General features: G+C 46.2%; 1 protein-coding gene across 3 annotated transcripts in view; it reads right to left on the minus strand.

Moving 5' to 3' along the window:
* The window catches only part of EPB41L4A (erythrocyte membrane protein band 4.1 like 4A), a 591,957-nt gene extending 578,137 nt beyond the window's left edge, over window positions 1-13,820 (minus strand). The window contains exon 1 of one of the 3 annotated variants that reach the window (XM_073550667.1): window positions 13,516-13,820. In XM_073550667.1, coding sequence (XP_073406768.1) covers window positions 13,516-13,614 — 99 coding nt within the window. In that variant the 5' untranslated portion in view covers window positions 13,615-13,820. The remainder of the gene's footprint in view (window positions 1-13,515) is intronic. The other 2 variants (XM_073550634.1, XM_073550632.1) reach the window with 2 other exon arrangements.
* Window positions 13,821-25,727: the final 11,907 nt, after the last annotated feature.

The raw sequence follows: 25,727 nt of genomic DNA on the forward strand, positions 1-25,727 counted from the left end.
ATACTTAGTCATTTTTTCAATAAGGATTGTATGAGATACTTTGTCAAATGCTTTGCTGAAGTCAAGATATACTATATCTACAGCATTTCCTTGATCCACCCAATCAGTGATACCGTCATAGAAGGAAATTAAGTTAGTCTGACATGACTTATTAGTTACAAACCCATGCTGACTCTGTTTAATCACTTCATTCTTATCCAGGTATTGACATACATGTTGTTTAATAATTTGTTTAAAGATCTTTCCTGGTATAGAAGTCAGACTCACCGGCCTATAGTTGCCTGGGTCCACCTTCTTCCCCTTTTTGAAGATAGGAACAACATTTGCTCTTCTCCAGTCTTCTGGCACTTCTCCTGTTCTCCAAGAATTTTCAAAGATTATGGAGAGGGGTTCAAAAATTTCTTCTGCTATCTCCTTCAGTACTCTGGGGTGTAATTCATCTGGACCTGGAGACTTGAATTCATTTAGGTTAGCTAAGTGTTTCCTCACTATCTTTCTGTTTATAGATATCCTGGATTATTCTATTCCCTTAATAGGACAGTGAATAACAGTTGATGTTGCATTTCCTTTCTAAGAGAAAACAGATGCAAAATAGGAATTTAAAAGTTCAGCCTTCTCAACATCCTGTCTTACCATTTCATCATTTTCATCCTGTAAAAATCCTATAGCATCTTTGACTTTTCTTTTACTTTTGACATATCCCCAAAATCCTTTATTATTGCTTTTGACATCTCTTGCAAGCCTCAGTTCATTTTCAGCTTTATCTAATCTGATTTGTGCCCTGCAGGTTCTGCAGACAGCATTATATTCTTCTTTAGATATGCCTCCCTCTTTCCATTTTATAAACATTTTTTTCTTCCTTTTTAGCATGTGCTTAAGTTCTGTGTTCATCCATCCTGGTTTCCTTAAATGCTTCCTATTCTTCCCTCTTTTCGGAATTAACAACTGTGCTTTGAGAATTTCATTTTTCAAGATTTCCCATCCTTCCTGGACATTTTTGTCTTTAAGGATATCCAGCCATTGGATCCCTCCAATTCTCTTTCTGAATCCCTTAAAATCTGCCTTTCTGAAATCTAACCTTGACGTCTGAGTCTTCACAGGTCTTCCGCCTTTAGTTATCCAAATGAGTTGAGTCAGTTAATGCCAAAGAGATCAATTTTTGCCTCATCTGACCACAGCACCTTCTCCCAATCACTCACAGAATCATCCAGGTGTTCACTGGCAAACTTCAGATGGGCCTGCACATGTGCCTTCTTGAGCAGGGGGACCTTGCGTGCACTGCAGGATATTAAACCTTTACAGCGTAATGTGTTACCAATGGTCTTCTTGGTGACTGTGGTCCCAGCTGTCTTGAGATCATTAACAAGTTCCCCCATGTAGTTTTAGGCTGATCTCCCACCTTTCTCATGATCAAGGATACCCCCATGAGGTGAGATTTTGCATGGTGCCCCAGATCGATGTCGATTGACAGTCATTTTGTATTTCTTCCATTTTCTTACTATTGCACCAACAGTTGTCTCATTCTCACTCAGTGTCTTACTTATGCTTTTGTAGCCCATTCCAGCTTTGTGCAGGTCTATGATCATGTCCCTGACATCCTTATAAAGCTCTTTGTTCTTGTCCATGTTGTAGAGGTTAGAATCTGATTGGCTAGTTGAGTCTGTCGACAGGAGTCTTTTATAAAGGTGACTATGTAAGACAGCTGTCTTTAATGAAGGTAACAAGTTGAATAGGAACATCTAACTGGTCTGTAGGAGACAACTCAATGGTTGGTAGGCGATCAAATACTTATTTTTCACTGCAAAATGCAAATAAATTTTATACAATGTGATTTTCGGAATTTTATTTTTGATATTCTATCTCTCAATGTTAAAATTAACCTACCCTTAAAATTATAGACTGTACATGTCTTTGTCAGTGGGCAAACTTACAAAATCAGCAATGGATCAAATACTTATTTTCTTCACTGTATGTTTTGTGGTTAGTCCCGGATTATCACTAAGTTATTCTACAGTTTATTATTAGGCCTATTATTCTTACAAGAAATGTTTTTTGCTGCCAGTTTATATAAAATTATTTAATAAAATATATTTTATTGATTAATAGTGGATACTCTATTCTCTTTGGTTATTTCAAAGGATGATGCTCATTATTTCAAGAGTCCTGCTTAATTGATCACGTTCTCATTACAACCTGTCAGTACATCATCTTCAATCATCACTGAAATGAGGAAAGTCGGCCATATAGTAGTGTTTTTGTATTACTGCTTTATGAACAATCAGCGGTTGGTCTATGACAAAATGATTGATCGATCTAGGCTATGATCTGTGTAACTGGAATTGTTAAATGACCACTGGCCTTGTTTGCGGACGAGTGATCGTTAATAGCTAAAGATGCATTTACAGTCGTGGTCAAACGCTTTGAGACTGACACAAATTTTGTTTTTCACAAAGTTCACTGGTTCAGGTTTTATAGGGGCACGTTGCATTAACTCTAAATTGCTATAAAGAGTGATCAGAGGAATTGCAAAATATTGTAAAGTCATTCTGTGCTATGAAAACTAAGAAAAAAAAAATTCCATTGAATTTCAGCCCTGCCACAAAATTACCTGCTAACACCATTTCAATGATCTTATTGTTAGCTGAGGAGAAAGTTTTAACAAGGACAAGGCAGCTTAAATCACTCTATCATGTTGATTGAATTAGAAGAGCAGAACGGTTGCTTTAAAAAGGTGACTGGTGCATGAAATCATTGTCTTCTACTGTTAACTACAGTATACTCAGCTCCAAGAAAACATGCAGTCATCATTGATTTGCCATCAGACAAAGAACTTTACAGGCAAGGACATTGCTGCTTGTAAGATTGGCCCTAAAACAACCATATATAAGACCATCAATGACGTCAAATAGAGAGGTTAAATTGCTGTGAAGAAGGATTCAGGGCAACAAAAACAAGTCCAGCAAGTGTTGGGACCATCAAATAAAGAGGATTGATTCTACACCAAAGCTTGCTCAGGAATGCCAGCATGGTGATGTCAGTGCATATGCTCTCTTAGTTAGGTGAAGGCCTGATGTCAAGTATGGCAATAAAAAAAAAAAAAAGAGTTTTTATTGGTGAGAAGTGAAATCCAGGACAGACTGACATTCTGCATTAAGTACAGAAATTGGACTGCAGAGGATTGTGGTAGTTATTTTTTCTGATGAAGCACCCTTCAGACATCTGGAAGAATGTCAGGTGAAGATAAACAAAAACATGAGTCTTGTGTCATGCTAACAGTAAAGCCTCCGAGACCATTCATGTGTGGGGTTGCAATTCTTCCAAGGGACTGGGCTCACTCACAATTTTGCCAAAACACCACTGCCATTAATAAAGAATGTTATCTAACCATCCCACAAGAGCAACTTCTTCCAATGATCCAGGAGCAATTTAGTGATGAGCAATATTTTTTCCAGCATGATGGGCCAACATGTCACAAGGCAAAAGTGATAAGTATGCGACTCGGTGGGCAAAACATTGAGATTTTGGATCCCTAGACAGGAAACTCCCCATATCTCTACCCTATTGAGATCTTGTGGTCAATCCTGAAAAAAAGAAGGGGTGGACAACAACATAAAAAAAAAATAAAAATTTTGGAAATTGGACATTGTTGATTCCTTATGGTGCTCTAAATGCTCTTTATCTACCCAGATGACGAAAGCAATCAAATCTGAGGGCCCTCCAAAACGGTTATACTTTATTGCCATTATCAAAAAAACTACTGTAATTCTTAAATATTAGTTGGTCCCTCCCATTTCCTCCATCCCAGAATTAAACGTAATCTATCACCCCCTGGACACTTTTAAACTATTACTATGGGCAAACAGGTAATAGAATGGTTAAAATAGTCTTACCTGTATGCCTCACAGCTGCGGTCTAGTTGTTGAGAAATTTAATTTTAGGCTATGGCCACACTATCAGTATTTAGTCAGTATTACATATCAGTATTTGTAAGCCAAAACCCGGAGGAGGTCAAACATGCAGAATTGGTGCACTTGTTTCTATTATACATGGCCTCTGATTGTTCCTCACCTGGTTTTGGCTTACAAATGATGAGAAAAAATACTGAACAAATACTGATAGTGTGGCCATAGCCTTAAACTTTTAGGTTAATGATTTTTTTTTTCTAGGCTCCAGGCCATGCAATGCCTGGAAGAAAACCCTGCCTACTGTCTTCATTATAATACCAACCCCCTCCCATGCACATCACACTACCCTGTGACGTGCAGTTATGGTGCCGTAATCCCACGCCTGCGCCCTGCACATGCATCTGTTATCCAAACCTTATCCACCCTTCTACTGACAGTGACTTGCCGGTGCAGAAGGAGGATGAAGACACTGCCCAGGCACTAGATGCCCTGAAGCCTGGAAGAAATCATACATATAAAACATTAAAACTCAATTTCTCAACAACTATACCGCAGCTATGAGGCATACAAGTAAGACTATTTTAAGCATTCTATTACCTGTATACCCATTGTAGTAGCTTAAAAGTATCCCAGGGGTTGACCGATTCCTTTTAATAGCCCAGATGAAACATTAATCTATCGCAAAATTTTGCACTCTAGAGGGAAAAAAAAAAAAAAAAAAAAAAAAAGGGAGTGCTGCAGAACCTTTCGCCAACACTGCATGGTACATCTTGGAGGATCTCAAAGCCAATCTTGGCCAACTCTGCATCATTAGTTGACAGGAAAGGAAGCAGTGCAAACATAGCAGCGGGATAAATTCTCCCCTTGAACTTTTCTTAAATGATTTTTTTTTTTTACGTTGTATTATTTGTCTTTAATACTATTTGCATTGTCTGTATTTTATTAACATCAGCAGGGCTGGACTGGCCATCTGGTAAATGCCAGACGGGCCTGTCTGGTCGTGGGCCGCCTTGTGTGCTACGTTGTTAACAGAATCGTTGTTCTCAAGACACCCACACTGTTAATGCCAGGTTCAAATCACATTTTAGCAGCCCGTTCAACGCATAGCGTTGACGGGCTGCTAACGGTATAGCACAACGTGATCGCGTTATTCTATACCTGCTAGCGCAGATGAATGGGGCCGACAATGGGGCGCAACGGCGGCGTTAACGGACTGCCTATAACGCAGTGTAACCCCGGCCTAAGAGTTGTGACGGAGCACAATGTCACTGACTCCGTCACTTTTCCCAGCACGCCACGGGTATCATTAGAAATATTGATCTTGTAATAAATATTGCTTTCCTCCATCCACGGTGATATCTAATATATAAAGCTCAACCCCGAGAGCGTCATAGGCTATGTTGTGAGGCAAAATTTTTAACCCCGCGCGTTCCAATTCACCAAACAATTTTCCCCGTATCTACATAATGGGGAAAAAGTGAGAAGAAAAGTGTTGGAGGCAAATTGACAGCTGCCAGATGTGAACAAGGGGGACTTAAATGAGAGCGTTGGCGACAAACAGTATATACCGTACAGTTGCTAAGGTGGGGCCTTGACATGGGATACTCACCACACACGGGGAAATGAACACACACAAAATGCGCCACACACTACCACGTGCTTCACCACATATACCACCCTCAGCACACATTTCACCACACATACACCAGCCTCGCCACATAAAAGTCAAAACACAAAAATCGCCACTCAAAACTCCCCACGCTGTCCCAGAGCTGTTAAAAAAAATGAAAAATGAGCTGTGATTGGTTGCTATCAGCAACAGTTTTCTTTGTAGACAGTTGTGGTAACTGAGGCCTATTATTCTTATCATTTCTATGGTGTTATCGTCCTTCTGTAAAGCTGGAAATAGCATAATTTATTACCGTGCCAACACAGACACAGACTGCAGGGGGAGCCCAGTATCACACAGGATAGGATTAGATACACGGCTCAGCAGTCAGTATCACACAGGATAAGATTAGATACACAGCTCAGCAGTCAGTATCACACAGGAGAGGATTAGACACATGGTTCAGCAGGCAGTATCACACAGGATAGGATTAGATACACGGCTCAGCAGGTAGTATCACACAGGATAGGATTAGATACACAGCTCAGCAGTCAGTATCACAGGATAGGATTAGATACACAGGTCAGCAATCAGTATCACACAGGATAGGATTAGATACACGGCTCAGCAGTCAGTATCACAAAGGATAGGATTAGATACACGGCTCAGCAGGCAGTATCACACAGGAGAGGATTAGATACACAGCTCAGCAGGCAGTATCACACAGGAGAGGATTAGATACACAGCTCAGCAGTCAGTATCACAGGATAGGATTAGATACACAGGTCAGCAGTCAGTATCACACAGGATAGGATTAGATACACGGCTCAGCAGACAGTATCACACAGAATAGGATTAGATGTACGGTTTTTATGTGCAATACAATCATTATAATTTGTTATAACTAACCAGTTGGTTACTATGCCCAGGCAACGCCGGGCTCTTCAGCTAGTTAGTAACATATCCCATCTGGTGCTTGGGGACAGGGATAGCATGGGCCTGGGTGATTTCAAATGCCACGGCTGAATTTCAGCCCCAGTCCGTACCTGAACATCAGCATTATCTACCCAGTCTGTGCACTGGAATTGAGTTATCACCCCTGTTTATGTTTAGTTATACTATTTGGTAAAACTTGCAATAAAAATGATATATTAAAGGGAACCTATCACCAGGAATAACACCATTAAACTGCAGATACGGGGTTAATTTGCAGGTTAACAGAGATTATGCATCAAACAGAAAATGTGAGAAACACCAAGCACTGAATAGACAAGAATAGTTGTCATCAGTCAGGATTTGGCCCAGAAGTGCCTATCCAGCTGTCAGGGCAAATGACAGAAGTATTGAAAAATACCGTAAGGGTCAACAATGGCATGCATGTTACCGGCCAGCGGTCATTTACCATAGCCAGCAGGGTAGTGTACACCTACCTGTACAAAGAAAGCACTTCACCTGTGTACGGTCGGAAGGCCGGGCTAGGGGGGGTGGTCCCTCTGTATACCACGCAGTGACACACAGACAAAAGCTGGAGGCAAGATTTCGGGTGCAACAGGTCCAAGTTTATTTCCCGCCGTCCGACTGACGGCCCTCACGATACACCGCAAATTCTCTTAATGGCCCTCCGTGTCCAGGCCCCGTTACACACACACCATACTTAACACCAGGGACGTAAATACACGTACCGTCCTTTTCTGCTTATCGACGTTCCTGTCAGCTCGGTCACTGTGGCCGCCTTAGGCCCGTACACCAACAGTAATGTTTCTGGTCAGGTATCGTCTTCAACTCGGTATGTGTTTCCCCGAGGCCTCGTCTGTACTGCGGTACTTCAAGTCAGGACCACCCCCCTGACTTCCTTTCTCCTCAGTCCCCTGGTTAGGTTTTTCCTCACAGTGCAGCAAGTGTCACAGTCTCCTCGTCACTTGAGCTCCCCCTGGGGACTGGAATCTTCTGGAACCCTCCTGTCAAATTTATAGCTTTCCCAATTCCCTGTAACTCCGCCCCCCATGACCAACGGTTTCTTAGCCCTAAGCTGATGTCAAGTCCTATGCTCACACTCCTCCCTGCCCTCTAATGTCAATTCCAGGTACTGCACGTCACCTACACTTTCCTAGCTGTTTTCCCTTCTGTCATAACTGACATCCTGCCTGACAAGTGCAAACCCCTTTGAAACCTGACCAGTCAGTCCGTCCGTCAGGTCACCTTCCCTACACACGCGCACAGAGTGATTAGCATAACGTCGATTAGTGCACACGGGCTGCCATGGTCGTCAGACAGGTTATCTGCTATCGAGAATGATGATTATCAAGGAAAGCAAAAGTTCATTTCACCTGACGAACAAGAGTTTTGCTTGCTCGTAAGGAGATAGTCCTGCAGTATATACAGGCTGCCAATCAGGAAAAGAGTTCCTAAGAGAGCTCGTTCCTGATCATCGTGACGGACAACCCTCAATCAATACTGTGGGAGGAGTTATTCAGAGCTCAGCATTCAGAGAACTGCTAGATCTGCAGCAGATACAATCACTATTTTATCAAAAGGACATCACACAGCCCAATTAGTAACTCATCACTGCGATTAAGGTCTATACCCCTACATCATGTAGTTCTCAGATTACATAGCAAAAGTTCAAGTTTTCCTCTCCTGCTGCTCCCCTGAGTTTCCAGGTAAAAAAAAAAGTCCAAAATACAATACCAGAGAAATTGGCCTGTTTAGTGCAAATTTTTAGGGTCTTTACAAGGAGACATGGCTCACAGAAACCCCGAGGATGTAGCTTTAGGTGGTTCTGCATAATAACTCTGTGGCCCATGACCCCCTAGGTAAAGACCATAAAAATGAGTACTAAATAAAAAGGCCCATATCTCTGGGACCTTATGGTGGATTAAATCAAACAATAAAAATCCCTGGATACTAAAGGGCATGTCACACTAAGAGATATCGCTAGCAATATCGCTATAACTTGTGACGTTATAGCGATATTGCTAGCGATATCGCTGTGTCTGATACTTACCTACGACCGGCTCCCCCGCTGGTTATCGCTGATCGCGCGAGAACGTCCTGGACTGTTTCTCGTCGTCAGCTTCCTGCGGCGCTTCCTGCTGTGACGACGAGCGACGCGTGGAGCCGGGCGGGAGGACGCAGGATCGTCTAGTGTGACAGGTAAGTAGCGATCCCCGTCTCCAGCGATGTCGCTGGTGAGATCTGCCTGTGTGGCAGCTCACTAGCGACCACTTAGCGATGTACCAGCGATCCTGACCGCGTCATATCACTGGTACATCGCTAAGTGTGACAGTACCTTAAGGCCGGTTTCACATTAGCGCTTTTTAAGCGCACGCACGGCCGGGGGTAGCTCCGCCCCCGAGCCGGCTCTCTGCCCGGCGTGCCCGCCCCTTGCTTATAGCGCCGCCTCCTAGCGGACAGCGGCGCCTGCGATCGGCGCACCCTATCTTTAGCATAGGGTGCGCAGATCGTGCGCAGGCCGTGCGCTAGTTGCGCTTTGACCTGCGCTGCGCACTTTTGACGGTGCGCCGTGCGCGCCAAAATCCGAAAAGTTCGATTTTGGCGCGCACGGCGCACCGTCAAAAGTGCGCAGCGCAGGTCAAAGCGCAACTAGCGCACGGCCTGCGCACGATCTGCGCACCCTATGCTAAAGATAGGGTGCGCCGATCGCAGGCGCCGCTGTCCGCTAGGAGGCGGCGCTATAAGCAAGGGGCGGGCACGCCGGGCAGAGAGCCGGCTCGGGGGCGGAGCTACCCCCGGCCGTGCGTGCGCTTAAAAAGCGCTAATGTGAAACCGGCCTAAGGGAAGCTGTGAGAGTGAAGAGCTCACTGTTGATCCAGTGAAAGGTTTTCTTTATCTGTTAATGGCATCCCATATAGCAAATCTCCACAGGCCTTTTTAATGTTGGGGCTTCTCATTCCCATTGGTTCCTGATACCCTTAATGCCAGCACAGATTAGTGTAAAAATAATATCTGATTATCTAGAAAACTACATGGTCCATTTGCTTGATACTGTGGTATTTAGGAGAGGTAATGGGCTGCCCATTAGGACAACTGTTATATATTCGTTAATAGGGTATACGGCCATCATAGAGGGGTGATCCTTCTACAAGCCAGGGTACACTCACAACCATGGAGGAAAACCATTAATCCGTGTGGGGAACAATTCAAGGAATGGCAAATTCAGAGATCAATTAGGACAGGGGGCTCCACAGTGATATGGTGACACTTCGAGTATATGGTATTTAGCCATGTCATAGAGACAATGTTATAAGCCTGGATCGATGGAGTCCAGGGGCTGAGACCTCGCCAATCCAAACTTCAACATTTCAACGACCTGAAAAGTTATGTGACAGTGCAGATAATTCTTTATTCGAGATATTCAGTATATCGGGGCTGAGAGAACAATATCTGCAATCACTAAACCCCAATTTTAGGACGATTTTGTGGATAAAAGACAAATACGCTTATTATTTATTTTTAATGTATAAAGGATTTAAAGGGGTTATGTCATCAGACCACAGGGAGTCCTGAGAAGTGTAGCATTATATGGGGCCAGTCAGATGAATAGAACATCATGTAACACAAGGGCAGCTGGAGCGACCCAGAAAGGAAGCAGCATATATACAGGTGAGCTTGTACTGAACATGATGGAAGGTCTTCTCCTCGCTATCTGCACTATTCGCCCAGCACAGTAGTCTCCCCACACAAAGACGTCCTGCTGCCGGCCTCGGGGTTATTTCCATTCTCTGACACAGACTTGTCAAACAACTCCCAAGTATATTAAAATCCAGAGAGAGCGGAGAGGCGGCTCCATTGTCTGCGACTCGTGGAAACAACGTCTCACACCAGAACCGTGCCAAAGGCCACAACCGGGGACGGCATTTGTGAAGAGCAATGTTTCCCCAGCTCTTCCTCTATGCCAGCAATCGCCGCCTGCTGCGGAGGATTAGCACAGTACTATCAAGGATTGTAAGCAGCGGCGGGCATGGGCAGCCACTGCACAGGAGCCTTTGGGAGATTTAGTTTTCGTCGCCGCAGCTGCATGATTTATGACTGCTAGACAGCTAGGATACATGTGTGGAATGCCTGTTAGAGAATTCCCACATGTATTCAGCCTGTCTACAAGTCACAAATCATGCAGCTGAGACACGAAAACTAAATCTCCGAGCACGCCAAAATACTCGGAGGACACCCGAGCATGCTCGGAAAAAGCAACAAGTATATTCGCTCATCACTAGTGATTATCAGTGCTGTGACTAACTGGCGGGTGCTTCCTAGAATGGCTCCGCCCCTTCTGTGATAAGCTGCTCACCGTCTATAGACTATGTACATACAGAGCCTGGTGTGGGCGGGATTAGATTTTAACAACGCAACAGAGCTGAAAAGCTAAGAACAAGAACTCTGTGTGACAAAACGGCAGCACCCAATTAACTGAGTGATACATCGTTGGACTCAGGGTACCTTTCTCTCCATTAGGCCGGAATCACGCATGCGAGAAACTCGGTAGAGTCTCGCATGTTAATACCCGGCACTGCCGCTGACACTCGGGAGCGGAGAGTGCGGCCGCATAGAAATACATGGAGCCGCACGCTCCGATCCCGAGTGCCGGGTACTAAGATGTGAGACTCGTCAGAGTTTCTCATCCCGGCCCTACGCTGCTCTCAGATGAAGTCGTAAAAAAACCTGCTGACAGATTCCCTTCAAGGTAACTACTTTTTTCTTTTTTTGTCCTTTTGCCACTTTCCCTCCTTATTCCAAGAGACATAAATTTTTTTTTTCTGTCGACAAAACTAGGGGTTTTTTTTCCAGCATGGGTTATAGATTTTAATTACAACATTGATTTTACAATATAAATTACTGAAAAAAAAAAAAACCACACGAAGTACCGTTAAATGGAGAAAAAAAAATAAAATAAATAAATTAGTAATTCTGACACAGTTTCTTGAGTTTTGCTTTTACGGTGTTCATGCTGTAAATGACCCGGCAAAATGATTATTCAGGGCAGCAGAATTTCTGCGATACTAAACACATAGGTTTGTTAAAAAAAAAGTTCAGAAACTCGATACAAAAAAATAAATTATTGTATTGCCATTTTTTGAGACCCTTAATTTTAGTTTTACCCGCAGTTCAGACAGGAGGAACGACAATGGCTCTGGGCCAGCCTGACAATCTTCAGGAGTGAACCGCTAGCAGTGTGCGGGAGGCAGGGGAGCGCCGCACTCCTCAACACTGCAGAGTACACCCCATTGCCAATTACAGTCCCTTGGCTTTGGCCATGTCACTTTTACAAGTGGGAAATGTCACTTCTGCAGCATTTACTGAACTACGATTGGAGAAACACACAATATTTCACCCAAACACAACTGATTTTTCACTTTTTTCCCAGCAAAACTGCTCATCATCTGACGCCAAGTGTTTATAGCCCGGCTCGGCTTAACGAGGACCTGTCACCAGGACAAACCAGGCCGGCGTCTGCTCTCATTTTATTCCCACTGTGCCCAAGTATCACGTTTTGGAACCATATGGCGGATTTAAAACAATATATTATGGGCCTATTTAATCAAATGGGCGTGGTTCTCAGGATTTTTCTGGGGAGGTGCGTTTAGGCTGCATCATATTATTACATTGTGAGCCACACCCACTTGTACAATTACCAATAGATAAAAGTTGATCTGCACTATTACCCTTGAGCCACACCCCCTTGTAAGATTAGCACTCAATAGAAAGGCCGTATCTCTGGAACCATATGACGCAGCTAAAGAAGACAAAAACTACGTAATACTGGGGGGAGCAGCGGGAATAAAATAACAGCAGAAACTGGAGCCTTCTGGTGACGAGCCCCTTTTAAAGTGTACGAAGAATAGAAATGATCCCCTTTTGGCCCCCCCACCATGATTTTGGGATGGGGGCTCAGCAGAACCCTGTCTGAATGGTGCAGGGATCGAGCATTCACGCCTCCTGTCCTATAGGCAAGGAATGGAGCGGAGGTCTGCATGCTCGGACCCCCAGTGATCAGCATCTGCTGTCCTGTGGGTAGAGAAACACTCGCTCGTTTGGGACCCCTTTTTGCACTGTTCAGAGCTCATTCAACAAGTGCTGGTCCAAGGTCTCAGACGTCAGCGATGCTCTCACTGGGGCACAAGACAAACCCGTCCCCCTCACACGGACCACAGCGTCCACTGGCGGCCATCATGGCTCAGCCTACAAAGACCCTCCATCATCAACACCTCTGGATCTCCTGACAGGTATTCCAGAATAAATAACACTTCTGGATATTGTTTCCTTATAAAGCCTCAGTCAGACATACAATTTTTGTGCCCGAGTGATAGCCGTGATTTTCAGCAATAGTACTCGTACCTGTGATATTCTATGGCGCCATTCACATGACTGTGATTAAAATCGGGGACACTTGTCTGATTTTGATCTGAGGGTCTGTGATAAAGAACAAAACCAACAGACTGCACTCGGATGACACCTGAGTGCGGCCTGGCTGTCGCAGACTGTCAGAACGGAGATTGTCTCTGGCTAAGCGCATTTCTGATCCATCATAAAAATGACAGAAAGGCAAAGTGTCACAGACACACACCAGTCTCCAAAAGACCCCCTGGATTATAATGGTGGTCTGTCACATTCAGTCATTGATAAAATAAAAACAACAATATAGAGCTGCGTTGAATTTTTCCTGATAAAATGGTGAAATCTGCAATGGAGGAGCCAATAATCAATGAGAACACTGCCTAATGGGGACAACTGCTTTCAGTTATCCTGTAAGAAGGGGCGTGTCCCTCCGGCTACACTGACAGCTGACTCCTCCCAGCTGTCAGTCACAGGTGCAGGACCCTCCCCCGCGCATCTGTGCTCCTGACACATGACAGAGCAGCAGTCACTCCCGGATGCAGCGTTAATGCCCCCGGAGCCGCACTCCTCCAGGGTCGCCAGTAACTTTCTGTCCTGGGCGTGCACAGCCATTGTCTCGCCTGCCACAAGCACCGGCCGGGCACTTACCTTCACCCCCTGCTGCTGGGCGGTCAGTGACAACTTGGACTCGTCCAGTAACAAAACTTCACAATAAAATTCCTCCGGGACGGCGCAGAAACAACCCATCACTGCCGCCGGGCGCCCGGCCACGGAGGGGAGCAGGGGTCAGTCACAGGCAGCAGTGTGCGGAGAGATGAAGCCCCCCGGTGCCGCCCCGCCGGGCACTGACCATGTCCTCACCGCCGCGCACACTGGGGTTACCAAGGCAGTACAGCCAATGCATGAGAGAAAGGCACGGGGGCGGGCCCTGCTGCGTGACGTCACCAGGAGGGCGGCCTCTCACCAGGGTTTGCTTTCCATTTGGCCCTTGTGATTGGAAGTTACATCTGCGGCCAAGGGTTTGCTACGCAGCATGCCTTGTCTGCCCCCTGCCGGTGGAAAGGGTAATTGCGCACCTAGCAAACGAAAGAAACCAGAGCTATGTTCACACGCAGTGCTTTTGTAACTTTTTTTCTGCAGCTTAGACCTCTCTTCATAGTATAAAATGTTGCACTGAAAATGCAGGTTTTGCTGCATTTTTTTTTTGCATTTTTACCAGTTTTCTGGTGTGGATCATAGGTGGTATTTGTCTCCAGTTTTAGGCCGGTGTCACACTAGCGTATAACACGGGCGAGTGCTGTGCGATTGTTTTCTCATGCCGATTCAGCCTGAGAGAACAATGGCAGCATGCTGTGATCGGCAGCGAGACTCTGCTCATTCACACACATATAAGTCTACGGGTTCGAGAGAAACATCGCACAGCACTCGGATGTCACCCGAGTGCAGTGCGATTCCCATGCCAGCAGCAGAGGAAAGAAAGCAATTACTTCCTCCGGCTCCTTCACACATGATGTGCTCCTTCTGTTCTCTCATGCGAGAGGCTCGGAGCCCAGAGCACTGACACTGGATCACGCTCGCAGCAGAGCAGGAGCCGAGGGTCTTTGGCATATCGCATCTGATGCCATACACTAGTGTGACTCCGACTTTATTCACCAAAAGTGCAGCAAAACCTATTAGAGTATGTGCACACATTGCGGATTGCTGTTCGGAATTTTCCCCGTGGAATCTGCGTTTTTGCCAGAATCCGCAGGTCAAAATCCACGCTTTTTTGTGCGGATTTCCTGCTGATTTCTAGCGGATTTTGTGCGGATTTGCCCTGCGTTTTTACACCAGCGGATTCCTATAATGGAATGGGTGTAAAAACGCTGCGGAATCTGCACAAAGAATTAACATGCTGCGGAAAATAAACCGCTGCATTTCCACGCAGATTTTTCCACAGCATGTGCACAGCGGTTTTTTCCTCCATAGAATAACATAGAACTGTAAATCCCTTGCGGATCTGCAGCAAATCCGCAACGTGTGCACATACCCTTAATATGTTGTCGGCTGCGTCTTCCTGTCCTCCAATAGCCGAAAATCATGCAAAACAGAGCACACAGTGACACTGCATCTCTAAAGTCAATGGCCCCGTAGGCGAAAACATCCAAATCCAAATTTGCAGGAGGGTTTGGCTATGATCCCTGATGTAGTAGCTACTGACTGTAAGAGAAAATGCAATGTGAACACAGCCAAATACTTCAGTATTATTGCGGCCCGTGGAGTTGGAGGGATGGGACAATGTGGCTCTCTGATCTAAAAGACCGTTCTGGCTTAATTGCTCATATAGAATACAAATAAAGGAATGATCTTGGTTATTGCCCCACCATTTGCCTACTCAGACCTATTAGGCCAGGGTCACACTTGCGAGAAACTCGCACGAGTCTTGCGCCTCAATACCCGGCACTGAGGCCGGCACTCGGGACCGGAGTGTGCGGCTGCATAGAAATACATACAGCCGCACGCTCCGCCCCGAGTGCCAGCCACAGTGCCGGGTATTGAGGCGCAAGACTCGTGCGAGTTTCTCGCAAGTGTGACCCCGACCTAAGGCTAAGTTCTCACAATGAGTGTTTGCTGTGTTTTTGATGCTGTAGAGTTTTGCAAAAAATGCAACGTCTTATAGTTCCAGCAAAGTGGGATTTATCTAGTTCTCCTCACGCCCACTGTGCTACTTTTTACTTTGCATAAACTGACCTGCGGTGCGTGCTTCACATCTGCAATAGGACAATGTGTCTCTCAGTAAATATGTTTTAGGGTATGTGCACACGTTGCGGATTCGTGTGCAGATTTCCGCAGAATCCGCAGGTCAAAATGCCTGCGTTTTACCTGCGGATTTACTGCGGATTTATTGCGGATTTCATCTGCGTTTTTACACCTGCAGATTCCTAGAATGGAATAGGTGTAAAAACGCTGCGGAATCCGCAAAGAATTGACATGCTGCAGAAAATAAACTGCTGCGTTTCCGCGTGGATTTTTCCGCAGCATGTGCATAGTGGTTTTTGTTTTCCATAGGATAACATGGTACTGTACATCCCCTGCAAAACTGATGCAGATCCGCAGGGCCAAATCCGCTGCGGATCCGCACACAAATCCGCAACATGTGCACATACCCTTAGGCCGGGATCACTTATGCGAGAAACTCAAAATACATGTGTGGCGCCCCTGAGGCTCAGTCGCCACAGAGGTACTGCACCTTCTCCTAAGGTGTAGTGCCCCACCATCCAGGTAAGGTGGGAACTCCTTTCCACGCTCCAACACTCGCACCCCACACAACAGGGTGGTTCTGCACAACCACATTGCGGCTCAGTGCTTGGAGAGTAGCAGAGCACCTCTGGTGGTTCCCTGCATGGAACACTGGATGTGCTGGAAGGTGGGTGGAGTTGAGAGATATAAAAGAGTGGGAAAGTGTAGGATTACAGGTTCAGTCTGGCAGAAGGTCAGGTGGGTAAGAAGTTACTCAGACAGGAGTGAGTATCCCTGGAAGAAGGGATGGAGGAAGGAGTGCTGCAGCTGCGTCAGTGATCTGAGCCAGCTGGCACGGGAAAGGGAAAGGAGAAAGACGTAGAACTGCAACCTAAGCTTCCATAAGAGAGAGAAGGATCATTACGGAACAAAGGAGTAGGAGAACAGAGAGGAGACGTGGGTTGGAAGAGGAACCCTGCCTATAGGTTCTCAGCGCAAGGCCGGGGCCCGGTCCCCGAGGTTGTATGGACACTTATGGTTCTGCAGCAGACACCGGTGGAGTAGTGGGCTGTAAATGCACTACTCCCAACTAAGACTTGGGGCACAACAGCAATTGAATAGAGAGCCAGGACTCCGGAGAAAGGGGTCCCCGAGAGTGGCTACAGCTGTCTGCCATACGAGTAGAATTGTTAGGAACATATGACAGGAGGAACTCCAGAGTACCACGGTACTGGAGATCTTCACACCTTAAGGCGCAATAGAGGAGTCGTTCAGGAAAGGTACATGTTGGTGGAGTGTTGGAGAGGAGCTTTCCATCTGGCCTGGAGGTTGGCTGTGTCTCTGACCCGGAGGACACAGCACGGAGGCAGGCACCCTTGTGTACCGCAGACTGTGAGTAAAGCTTTGGAACTGCAAGCCTCGGTGTCCTCCATTCATTCTTGCGCCAACCTGCTCAGCACTGCTACTTCTGGGTACCATTCTTTACACTGCCTGCGGCTTTCCACAACCATTACAACTACACTGCCCTGGGACATCAGCCCTGCCTGTGGAGGGCTATACCATCACTGCTGCACCACACCATCTGTCCCAGAGGATCTGTTTGCAGCGTTGGCTTAACACTTCCCTTGCCGAGCACCACAGGTGGCGTCACGAACTATTCCATTCCATTAACTACTATACATTCCGCCACTGACTTGGGCGCCCAGGGCCACGGTCCGGGTCACTGCTGCTGTGACACATCCCCCCTGACACCAGCCCGGTACCGAGTACCCCACAGCCATGGGAGGGCAACCCACATGCAGCCGCACGCTCCTCTCCTGAGTGCCCGCGGCAGTGCCGGGTATTAAGATGCGAGACTCGTTCGAGTTTCTCGCATGTGTGATCCCGGCCTTATTTGCATTTGCAGAAGCCACCCAAAGGACGAGCATGTCAATTCATTCAGCCACTGCAGAATTTCCAAACGGTGAAGCAGTCAAAAGAAATTACATAAGACAGATGTTATTTGACTTTGCTGTGCATTGCTGGCATAATCCACCTAAAAAAATGGAGAGTGCACATACCCTTATAAGAAGTATCCAAAACAAAGCAGTTTTCGGGGTTTTTCACACATCCTGATATTTCCAGTAATGGAAAAAACAGTACCAGAGATATCCGTGTCCATGTGTACATGGGTTTAAGACGTGTGCCGCCCATGTGCCACATCAGTATCACATGTACCAACGCCCTGTTCCCTGTTGCTGGGTGCTGAAGACAGCTCTCCTCATTCTCTGCTGCGATCATTGCTAGTGGAGGAGAATGTGGACAGTATTCAACTGATAATAGTGAGAGCAGGTGCTGGCTGATGGGAGTATTCATCAGCTGCCGCCAGTGCTATAAATAAATACTTTTTTTTTTAAATGACATTGGGTTCACCTGTATTTTTAATAACCAGCCAGGCAAAACTGACAGCGGTGGGCTGCAAACCTCAGCTGGCAGCATTAACAAGGCTGGTTATCAAGAATAGATACATTTAAAAACACGCCGTGGGGTCCCGCCCCCTTTTTGACAACCAGCCTTGCTAATGCAGACAGCTGGGGGCTGGTATTCTCAGGCTGGTAAGGGGCCATGGATATTGACCCCCCCAGCCTAAAAATATCAGCCCACAGCTGCCCAGAAAAGGCACACCTATTAGATGCGCCAATTCTGGTGCTTTGCCCGGCTCTTCCCACTTGTCCTGTAGCCATGGTCGGACTGGCCCACCGGAGAACTGGAGGATTCTCCATTGGGCCCAGGCACTGATACCTGCTGGCATACTGGCCAGCAGCTGCCTAGGGCGCCCACTGCTCCAGGGGCCCCCAGCCAGTGGCATGTCGCTAATAGCAGCACACCCAGCTGCTATGGGGCCCCTGAGTGAGGGGGGCCCTTCCGATGCCAGTGGAGCAGCAGTTGGAGATAGGAGCCTGTCCCCGCTGCTAAAGAGAAATTAATTTTCACAGTTCCCCACACCCCTATTGGCATGGAGAGGAGTGAATATCATTTCACTTTAATAGCGGGCAATGTTAGCCGCAGGCTGAGGCTAACACTGCACACAGAAGCGGACATGACGCATGTAATCTACCCCGAAGGTGGGCCCCTTCAGTGCAGTCACCGGGCTGGGACCGATCCCTGCAGCTTAGCAGCGGAGCAGAGCTACAGGGATCCAGTGCCGTCCTGCTTCCTGCCCGGCACTTTTCTGTCTTGACACAGTGCTGCTGAATGATGTCATCATTCAGCATGGCTGTTTTCAGAGAGAAAGCTGCAGGGATGTGGTGCAGCAGCGGGGAACATATGGAGAGGCGAGTGGTGCTGTGTGTGTCTGTCTGCGTGTGTGTGTGCGAGTGTGTGTGTATGTGGTACGTTGCTTTGTGTGTGTGTATGTGTGTGTGAGAGAGTGGTGCTGTGTGTGTATTGTAGATTGGCAATGAAGTGGGTGATTGAGAGAGCAGTGATGGGGTGGTGGGGGAGAATGCAATGTTGGTGGTGGTGGAAAGGACGAAGGGGTTGGTAGGGGAGGAGGCAGTGATGGAGGTTGTGGAATGGGCAATGATGGAGGTGGTGGAAAGGGCAATGATAGGGGTGGTGGGTGAGAAAGCAATGATGGACGTGGAGGGGGCTGCATTATACCCTATGAGGGGGCTGCATTATACCCTATGAAGGGCTGCATTATACTTTATGAGGGGGCTACATTATATTCTGTGTGGGGGCTGCATTATTCTCTCAGGGGGCTACATCATACTATATGAGGGGGGCTGCATTATGCCCTATTAGGGGGCTACAGTATATTCTATGGGGGACTGCCTTATGAGGGGGTTGCATTATACATTATATTCTGTGGATGGGCTGCACTATACTATATGAGGGGGGCTGCATTATAGCATATGAGGGTGCTACATTATATTCTATGGGGACCTACATTATACCTTATGAGGGGGTTGCATTATATTTTGTGGGGTGCTGCATTATACCCTATGAGGGGGGCTGAACTATATTCTATGAGGGGGTTGCATTATATTCTATGAGGGGGCTACATTATATTCCATTAGGAGGGCTGCATTATATTCCATAAGGTAGGCTACATTATATTCTATGAGGGGGGGCTCCTTTATATTCTATGAGGGGGGAACCCAACCCCTGCTACATAATTAAGACGGGTACTACCTTATATTATACCCTGATATTAACGCGTTTTACCACACAATTGGTGGTCTTGTCACGCTGCCTGCCGCCGCGCCGTCCGTCCCCACTGCGCTCCCCCCGAGTTCCGGCGCGCTCACCTCTCCCAGCGCGCTCCCGAGGGGAGCGCACGTCCCTCGGCTCCTTCACTTCCGCTCCTGCGGCCGGCTTTGGGTGCTCGTCGGGTGCGCCTGCGCACTGCGCGACAGTGACTCTACAGTGCACTTTCTCTGCCTATGCTGCAGCCGCTCCACACCCCTGTCTCTGTGATCCTGGAGGACCCTTACCCGTAAGTCCTGCCAGCATGCCCTATACCAGGTAGCCTCGCCCCCTGCCCTGTGCCTGACTATCATTTGTGTTGCACCTCTGATTCAGGTCCACGCTTCCCTGCGTCCTCCCAGCCTTGCACTCTGTTTTGCGTCCTGTGCTGCAGTACCTCCTTGTGACCTCCCTGTGTTCCTTCCTAGTGCCCGTCCGTTCCAGCCTGTGCCTGCCGCTACCTGTCTCGTCAGCTCCTTCCCTCAAGCCACCTCCTTCAGGACCTGCAGCAGCCTCCCTGTGGTCCCCAGTTGCTTTCTCCTGCCGTCCAGTCCGTCTCTCGCTTGTGTCCCCGGGTATCAGCTTCCGCGGCGATAGTCTCCTCTGGGCTTGCCCCAGACGCTCCCTGTATAGGGGGTGGTCCACTTGGCCAGCTCGCCCAGAGGTAGTTCGTCGTCGTGGTTCTGCGGGTTCACTTCTGGATCCCCTCAGCCCCACACTTGTATTTATTTCTATGTAGCTACATAGTGGCCCCCAATAATGATTTTTCTGGTGGGCCCAAGGTGCTTCAGTCCTATGCTGCCTGTAGCGGTGGCAAGTGGGGTTCAGATTTGTGGGGTTGACATCACCTTTGTATTGTCCGGTGACATCAAGCCCACAGCTTAGTAATGGAGAGGCGTCTATGTGCACACGCTGCAGATTCACCTGCGGGTTTTTCCGCGCGGATCCGCAGGTAAAACCGCAGGTAAAGTGACCTGCAGTTTTCCTGCGGATTAGCCTGTGGTTTTGCCCTGCGGTTTCACACCTCTACTATGTTAAAGGTGTGAAACCGCTGCGGAATCCGCCCAAACAATTGACATGCTGCGGTTTGTAAACCGCAGCAAAACCGCGCGGAAAAAAACGCAGCGTGAGCACAGCGGTTTTGAAATTGCATAGGCTAACATGGTACTGTACCATGTCTGCAGAACTGCTGCGTTTCCGCAGGGCCAAAACCGCTGCGGAAACGCAGCAGAATCCGCAACGTGTGCACATAGCCTAAGACACCTATCCATTACTAATCCTATAGTTACATGGTAAATAAAGACACAGGGAGAATAAAGTCTTTTATTTGAAATAAAAACAGAACACAGTTTTACTTTTTTTATTTAAAAATAACAAACACAGTTATACTCAGCTAACTCCCATTCCATTGAAGTCCTTGTAATAAAACAAAATAAAAACAACAACAATATCCCTCACCTGTCCGTCATTCTGTCCCACGCCATAATCCATGTCTGCGATAGTTTTCAACCTGGACGGTGCCAAGATGCAACCATCCAGGATTAGAACCACAGAGGAATAAGCTGCTACGAGCGCAGTGTCAGCAACTGGCGTTGATGTCATCGAGATTACCGCGGGTCACTGGGCCTATAATAAACAAAAATAAAAACACAACCATATCCCTCACCTGTCTGTTGTACTGTCCCACTCTGTAACCCGCAGTAACATTGATGATGTCACCACTGCACAGCTCAATGTTAAAGTGGTTCTCATCCTGGATGGTTGAAAACTGTTTATCCCCCACCCATGGATTACAGTGTGGGACAGTACGACGGACAGGTGAGGGATATGGTTGTGTTTTTATTTTTAATTTATTATAGGCGACAAGGGCTTCAATGGAATGGGAGTTAGGTGAGTATAACTGTGCTTGTTATTTTTAAATAAAAATGGAAAATTCTGTTATTATTTCAAATAAAATAATTTATTCTGGCTGTGTCTTTATTCACCATATACAGTAACTATAGGATTAGTAATGGAGACGTGTCTTATAGACGCCTCTCCGTTACTAACGCATGGGTTTGATGACACCGGACAATACAAAAGTGACATCAACACCACCAATATTATCCCACTTGCCACCGCTACAGTGCAAAAACAGGGAGGGGACCCCAAGCTGTTTTATTTTCGCTATTTATTTTAAAAAAATTTAAAAAAAAACAGCATGGGGACCCCTCTATTCGTGATAACCAGCCTTGCTAATGCTGACATTTTTATTTTTTAACAAAAACTGAAAAGTTTTTTTCAGGCAGTAAAAAAAAATAATGATTTTTCTGGTGGGCCCAAGGTGCTCCAGTCCTACGCTGCCTGTAGCAGTGGCAAGTGGGGTTCAAATTTGTGGGGTTGACATCACCCTTGTATTGTCCGGTGACATCAAAATTGCTTTAGGAAATACTGCTTTTTCTTCTGTGTGCACATGTAGTTTGTTGAGGAGATTACACAGCAAAAACTGGTTATGTGGACATAAAGTTTTTCAATGAGTTTTTGGAGTGGAAACTAAGCACAAACTCTCAAAATCCATCTCAAAGCTTGACTTGCATTACAAAGTACAGAGTGTCTTCTGAGTGAAAAACATCAGGAGAATGATCAAATCACTTATTTTAGTTTGTATGTTCTCCCCGTGTTTGCGTGGGTTTCCTCCGGGTTCTCCGGTTTCCTCCCACACTCCAAAGACATACTGATAGGGAATTTAGATTGTGAGCCCCACCGGGGACAGTGATGTAAATGTGTGCAAACTGTAAAGCGCTGCGGAATATGTTAGCGCTATATAAAAATAAAGAATATTTATTATTATTATTATTTTAACCCCTTAAGGACCGGGCCACTTTGTACGTTAATGACCGAGCTTCATTTTTAAATCTGACATTATGAGGTAATAACTCTGGAACGCTTCAACGGATCCCGGTGATTCTGAGATTGTTTTTTTCGTGACATATTGTACTTCATGATAGTGGTAAAAATTGTTTGCTAAGCATTTATTTGTCAAAATATAGGAAAATTGGCGAGCATTTCACGTTTTTACACTTCTAATTCTTATGCCCTTAAATCAGAGAGAAATATCACACAAAGTAGTTAATAAATAACATTTCCCACATGTTTAATTAACATCAGCACAAATTTTGAAACATATTTTTTTGTTAGGAAGTTAGAAGGATTTAAAGTTGACCAGCGATTTCTAATTTTTCCATCAAAATTTACAAAAATCATTTTTGCATGGACCACCTCACAATTGAAGTGACTTTGGCGGGTCTATATCACAGAAAATAACCAAAAGTTACACCATTCTTAAAACCAAACCCCTCAAAGTCCTCAAAATCACATTCAAGAAGTTTATTAACAATTAAGATGATTCACATTAATTAATGCAATAAGGAAGGAAAAAAATGAATTTAACTTTTTTCACAAAAATTTTACTTTAGCCCTAGATTTTTTATTTTCACAAGGGTAACATGAGAAATTGAACCACACAACTTTTTGTGCAATCTCTCCTGAGTACGCAAATACCCCACATGTTTGCAAGGCAGGGCTCGGAAGGGGAAGAGCACCATTTGACTTTTTGAGCACAAAAATGTCTGGAATCCAGAGAGGACGCCATGACGCTTTTGGAGAGTCCCTCATTAAAGGGAATCTGTTACCCCATTTTTGGACTATCAGCTGCCGGCACCGCCATCAGGGGCTTATCTACAGCATTCTGTAATGCTGTAGATAAGGACATGATGTAACCTGGAAGATAAGAAAAAAGAGTTATATCATACTCACTCAGGGGTGGTCCCGGATCCAGTTCGGGACCGGAGGGTGTCGCGGTCCGATGCCTCCTATCTTGTTACGGTGACTTCCTCTTCTTTGCTTCCCGTCGCGGCTCCTGTGCAGGCGTACTTTATCTGCCCTGTTGAGGGCAGAGTAAAGTACTGCAGTGCGCAGGTGCTGGACCTCTCTGACCTGGTCCGGCGCCTGCGCACTGCAGTACTCTGCTCTGCCCTCAACAGGGCAGAGCAGTGCGCCTGCGCTGGAGCCACGACGGGAAGCAAAGAAGAGGACGTCACCGTTAGAAGATGGGAGGCGCCGGACCGCGACACCCACCGGAACTGAACCGGACCCGGGACCGCCCCTGGGTGAGTATAATATAACTCATTTTTCTTCTCTTTCAGGTTACATCGGGGGCTTATCTACAGCATTACAGAATGCTGTAGATAAGCCGCTGATGGCGGTGCCGGCAGCTGATAGTTCAAAAATGGGGTGACAGATTCCCTTTAAGTGACCTCATTATGGAAACTATACCCCTCAAGGAATGTATCTAGATGTGTGGTGAGCACCTTGAACCCACAAGTGCTTCACAGAAGTTTATAACGTAGATCTGTGAAAATAATAATTTTCACACATGGAAATGGATAAGAATGGCAAAAAATTCTTTCTCTTGAATGTCGAAATACCCCATATGTGGCTGTACGGTACTGCTTAGCCATATGGTGAGACTTGGAGTGACAGAGCACTATTTGCATCCTGGAACGCAGGTTTTCCTAGAATAGGTGCTGAAAGAGCAGAATTCTCCCTCAAGTAACCCCATTTTGCAAATTATACCTCTGACAAACATGTGGACCCTAAATGTGGTTTAGACACATTGTGTCTCAGAAGGCAGGGTGACATTTGGATTTGGGAGTGCAGATTTTGCTGGAGTTCTATTGGGGATGGGGGGGCGAGGAGTTATTTCACTTTTCCAGAGCCTTTGTACTATTAGTAACATGGAATCCCCCTATATTTCCATTGACAGACCTGAGTGGTGACTTGCTTTTTTGTGGATTGAGTGGAAGCTTTTATTGGGAACATTTTCCATAACGTTTGGGATCACATTTATCCGGCGCTCTACGCTGAGCACTTACATTGGGGTTTCCATCTAAATGTCTGAGTGACGTGATTCAGAGGAAATCCTCGAGGGATCCATTCACTATAATGCGGCAGCAGAGTTAATCTTGACTCCGTCTGGCCTGTGTTCAGCATTGTCCTTTTCTTCAGAGATGCATAAAACTGTGGCAGACTGGAAGCCTAAAAAGATGGACCCCGTCAGATCACAGGTCAGACCGTGTCCACAGTGTCTCAATATGCCTCATTATAGGGAATCTTCCGCCAGGGGGTTCCGTCTGAATCACGTATTTCAGAGATTTACATGGAAATCATGGTGTAAGCGCTCAGTGTAGAGCGCAGAATAAATGTGCGCCGAACCTTACTGCGATCTTTGGGAGGCAGAATGAACAAATCAGCAGCAGGTGAAGAATTGGTTTTATTTATTTTTTCCACAGTTCCTCTTGTGGTATAAGCGATTAGGCGACTTACTCAGTGTGTCTGGGATGCGGTAACTGACAGCTTAGCCATTCCAATCTGGTATAGGGGTGTGCTGAATCTGTCAACACTTTGATTGACAGCTTGGCCATCCAATCTGGTACAGGGGCATTCTGAGCTGTCAGTGTGTTAATTGACATCTTGACTATCCAAATTGAGACTATGAGACGTTGGTTGTCTCATGTGTTCATTATTCCAGTTAATGGCCATGCTTCTTAAATGAGCTGTGCTTCCCAGAACACTGCCAGACATACATTCATATTGTGTGGTTTGTGCTGTGCGCTCCTGTGCCTTGTGGTCTGTATGCTTGATCTGTTTCCTGACCTTGGACTTCGTTCTGACCATCAGCCTGTTTATCCCCTTCAGCTCTGATCCGTTATCCTCCCGGTACCCTGACCACGGAATCTTACCTGAATATGCTTTTGTCTCTTCCTTCTGTTTATAATTTACCCTCCTGGCTTCTGACGTTGGACTCCTTAACCACTCTGACTTACGGCTTGGCAATGAGAAGGGAATAGCATCACAGCAACTTAATTTTTCGG

The sequence above is a fragment of the Dendrobates tinctorius genome, unplaced genomic scaffold, assembly GCF_039654945.1.
Source record: "Dendrobates tinctorius isolate UK_male_01 unplaced genomic scaffold, ASM3965494v1 ptg000003l, whole genome shotgun sequence".
In the NCBI taxonomy this organism is placed as follows: domain Eukaryota; kingdom Metazoa; phylum Chordata; class Amphibia; order Anura; family Dendrobatidae; genus Dendrobates; species Dendrobates tinctorius.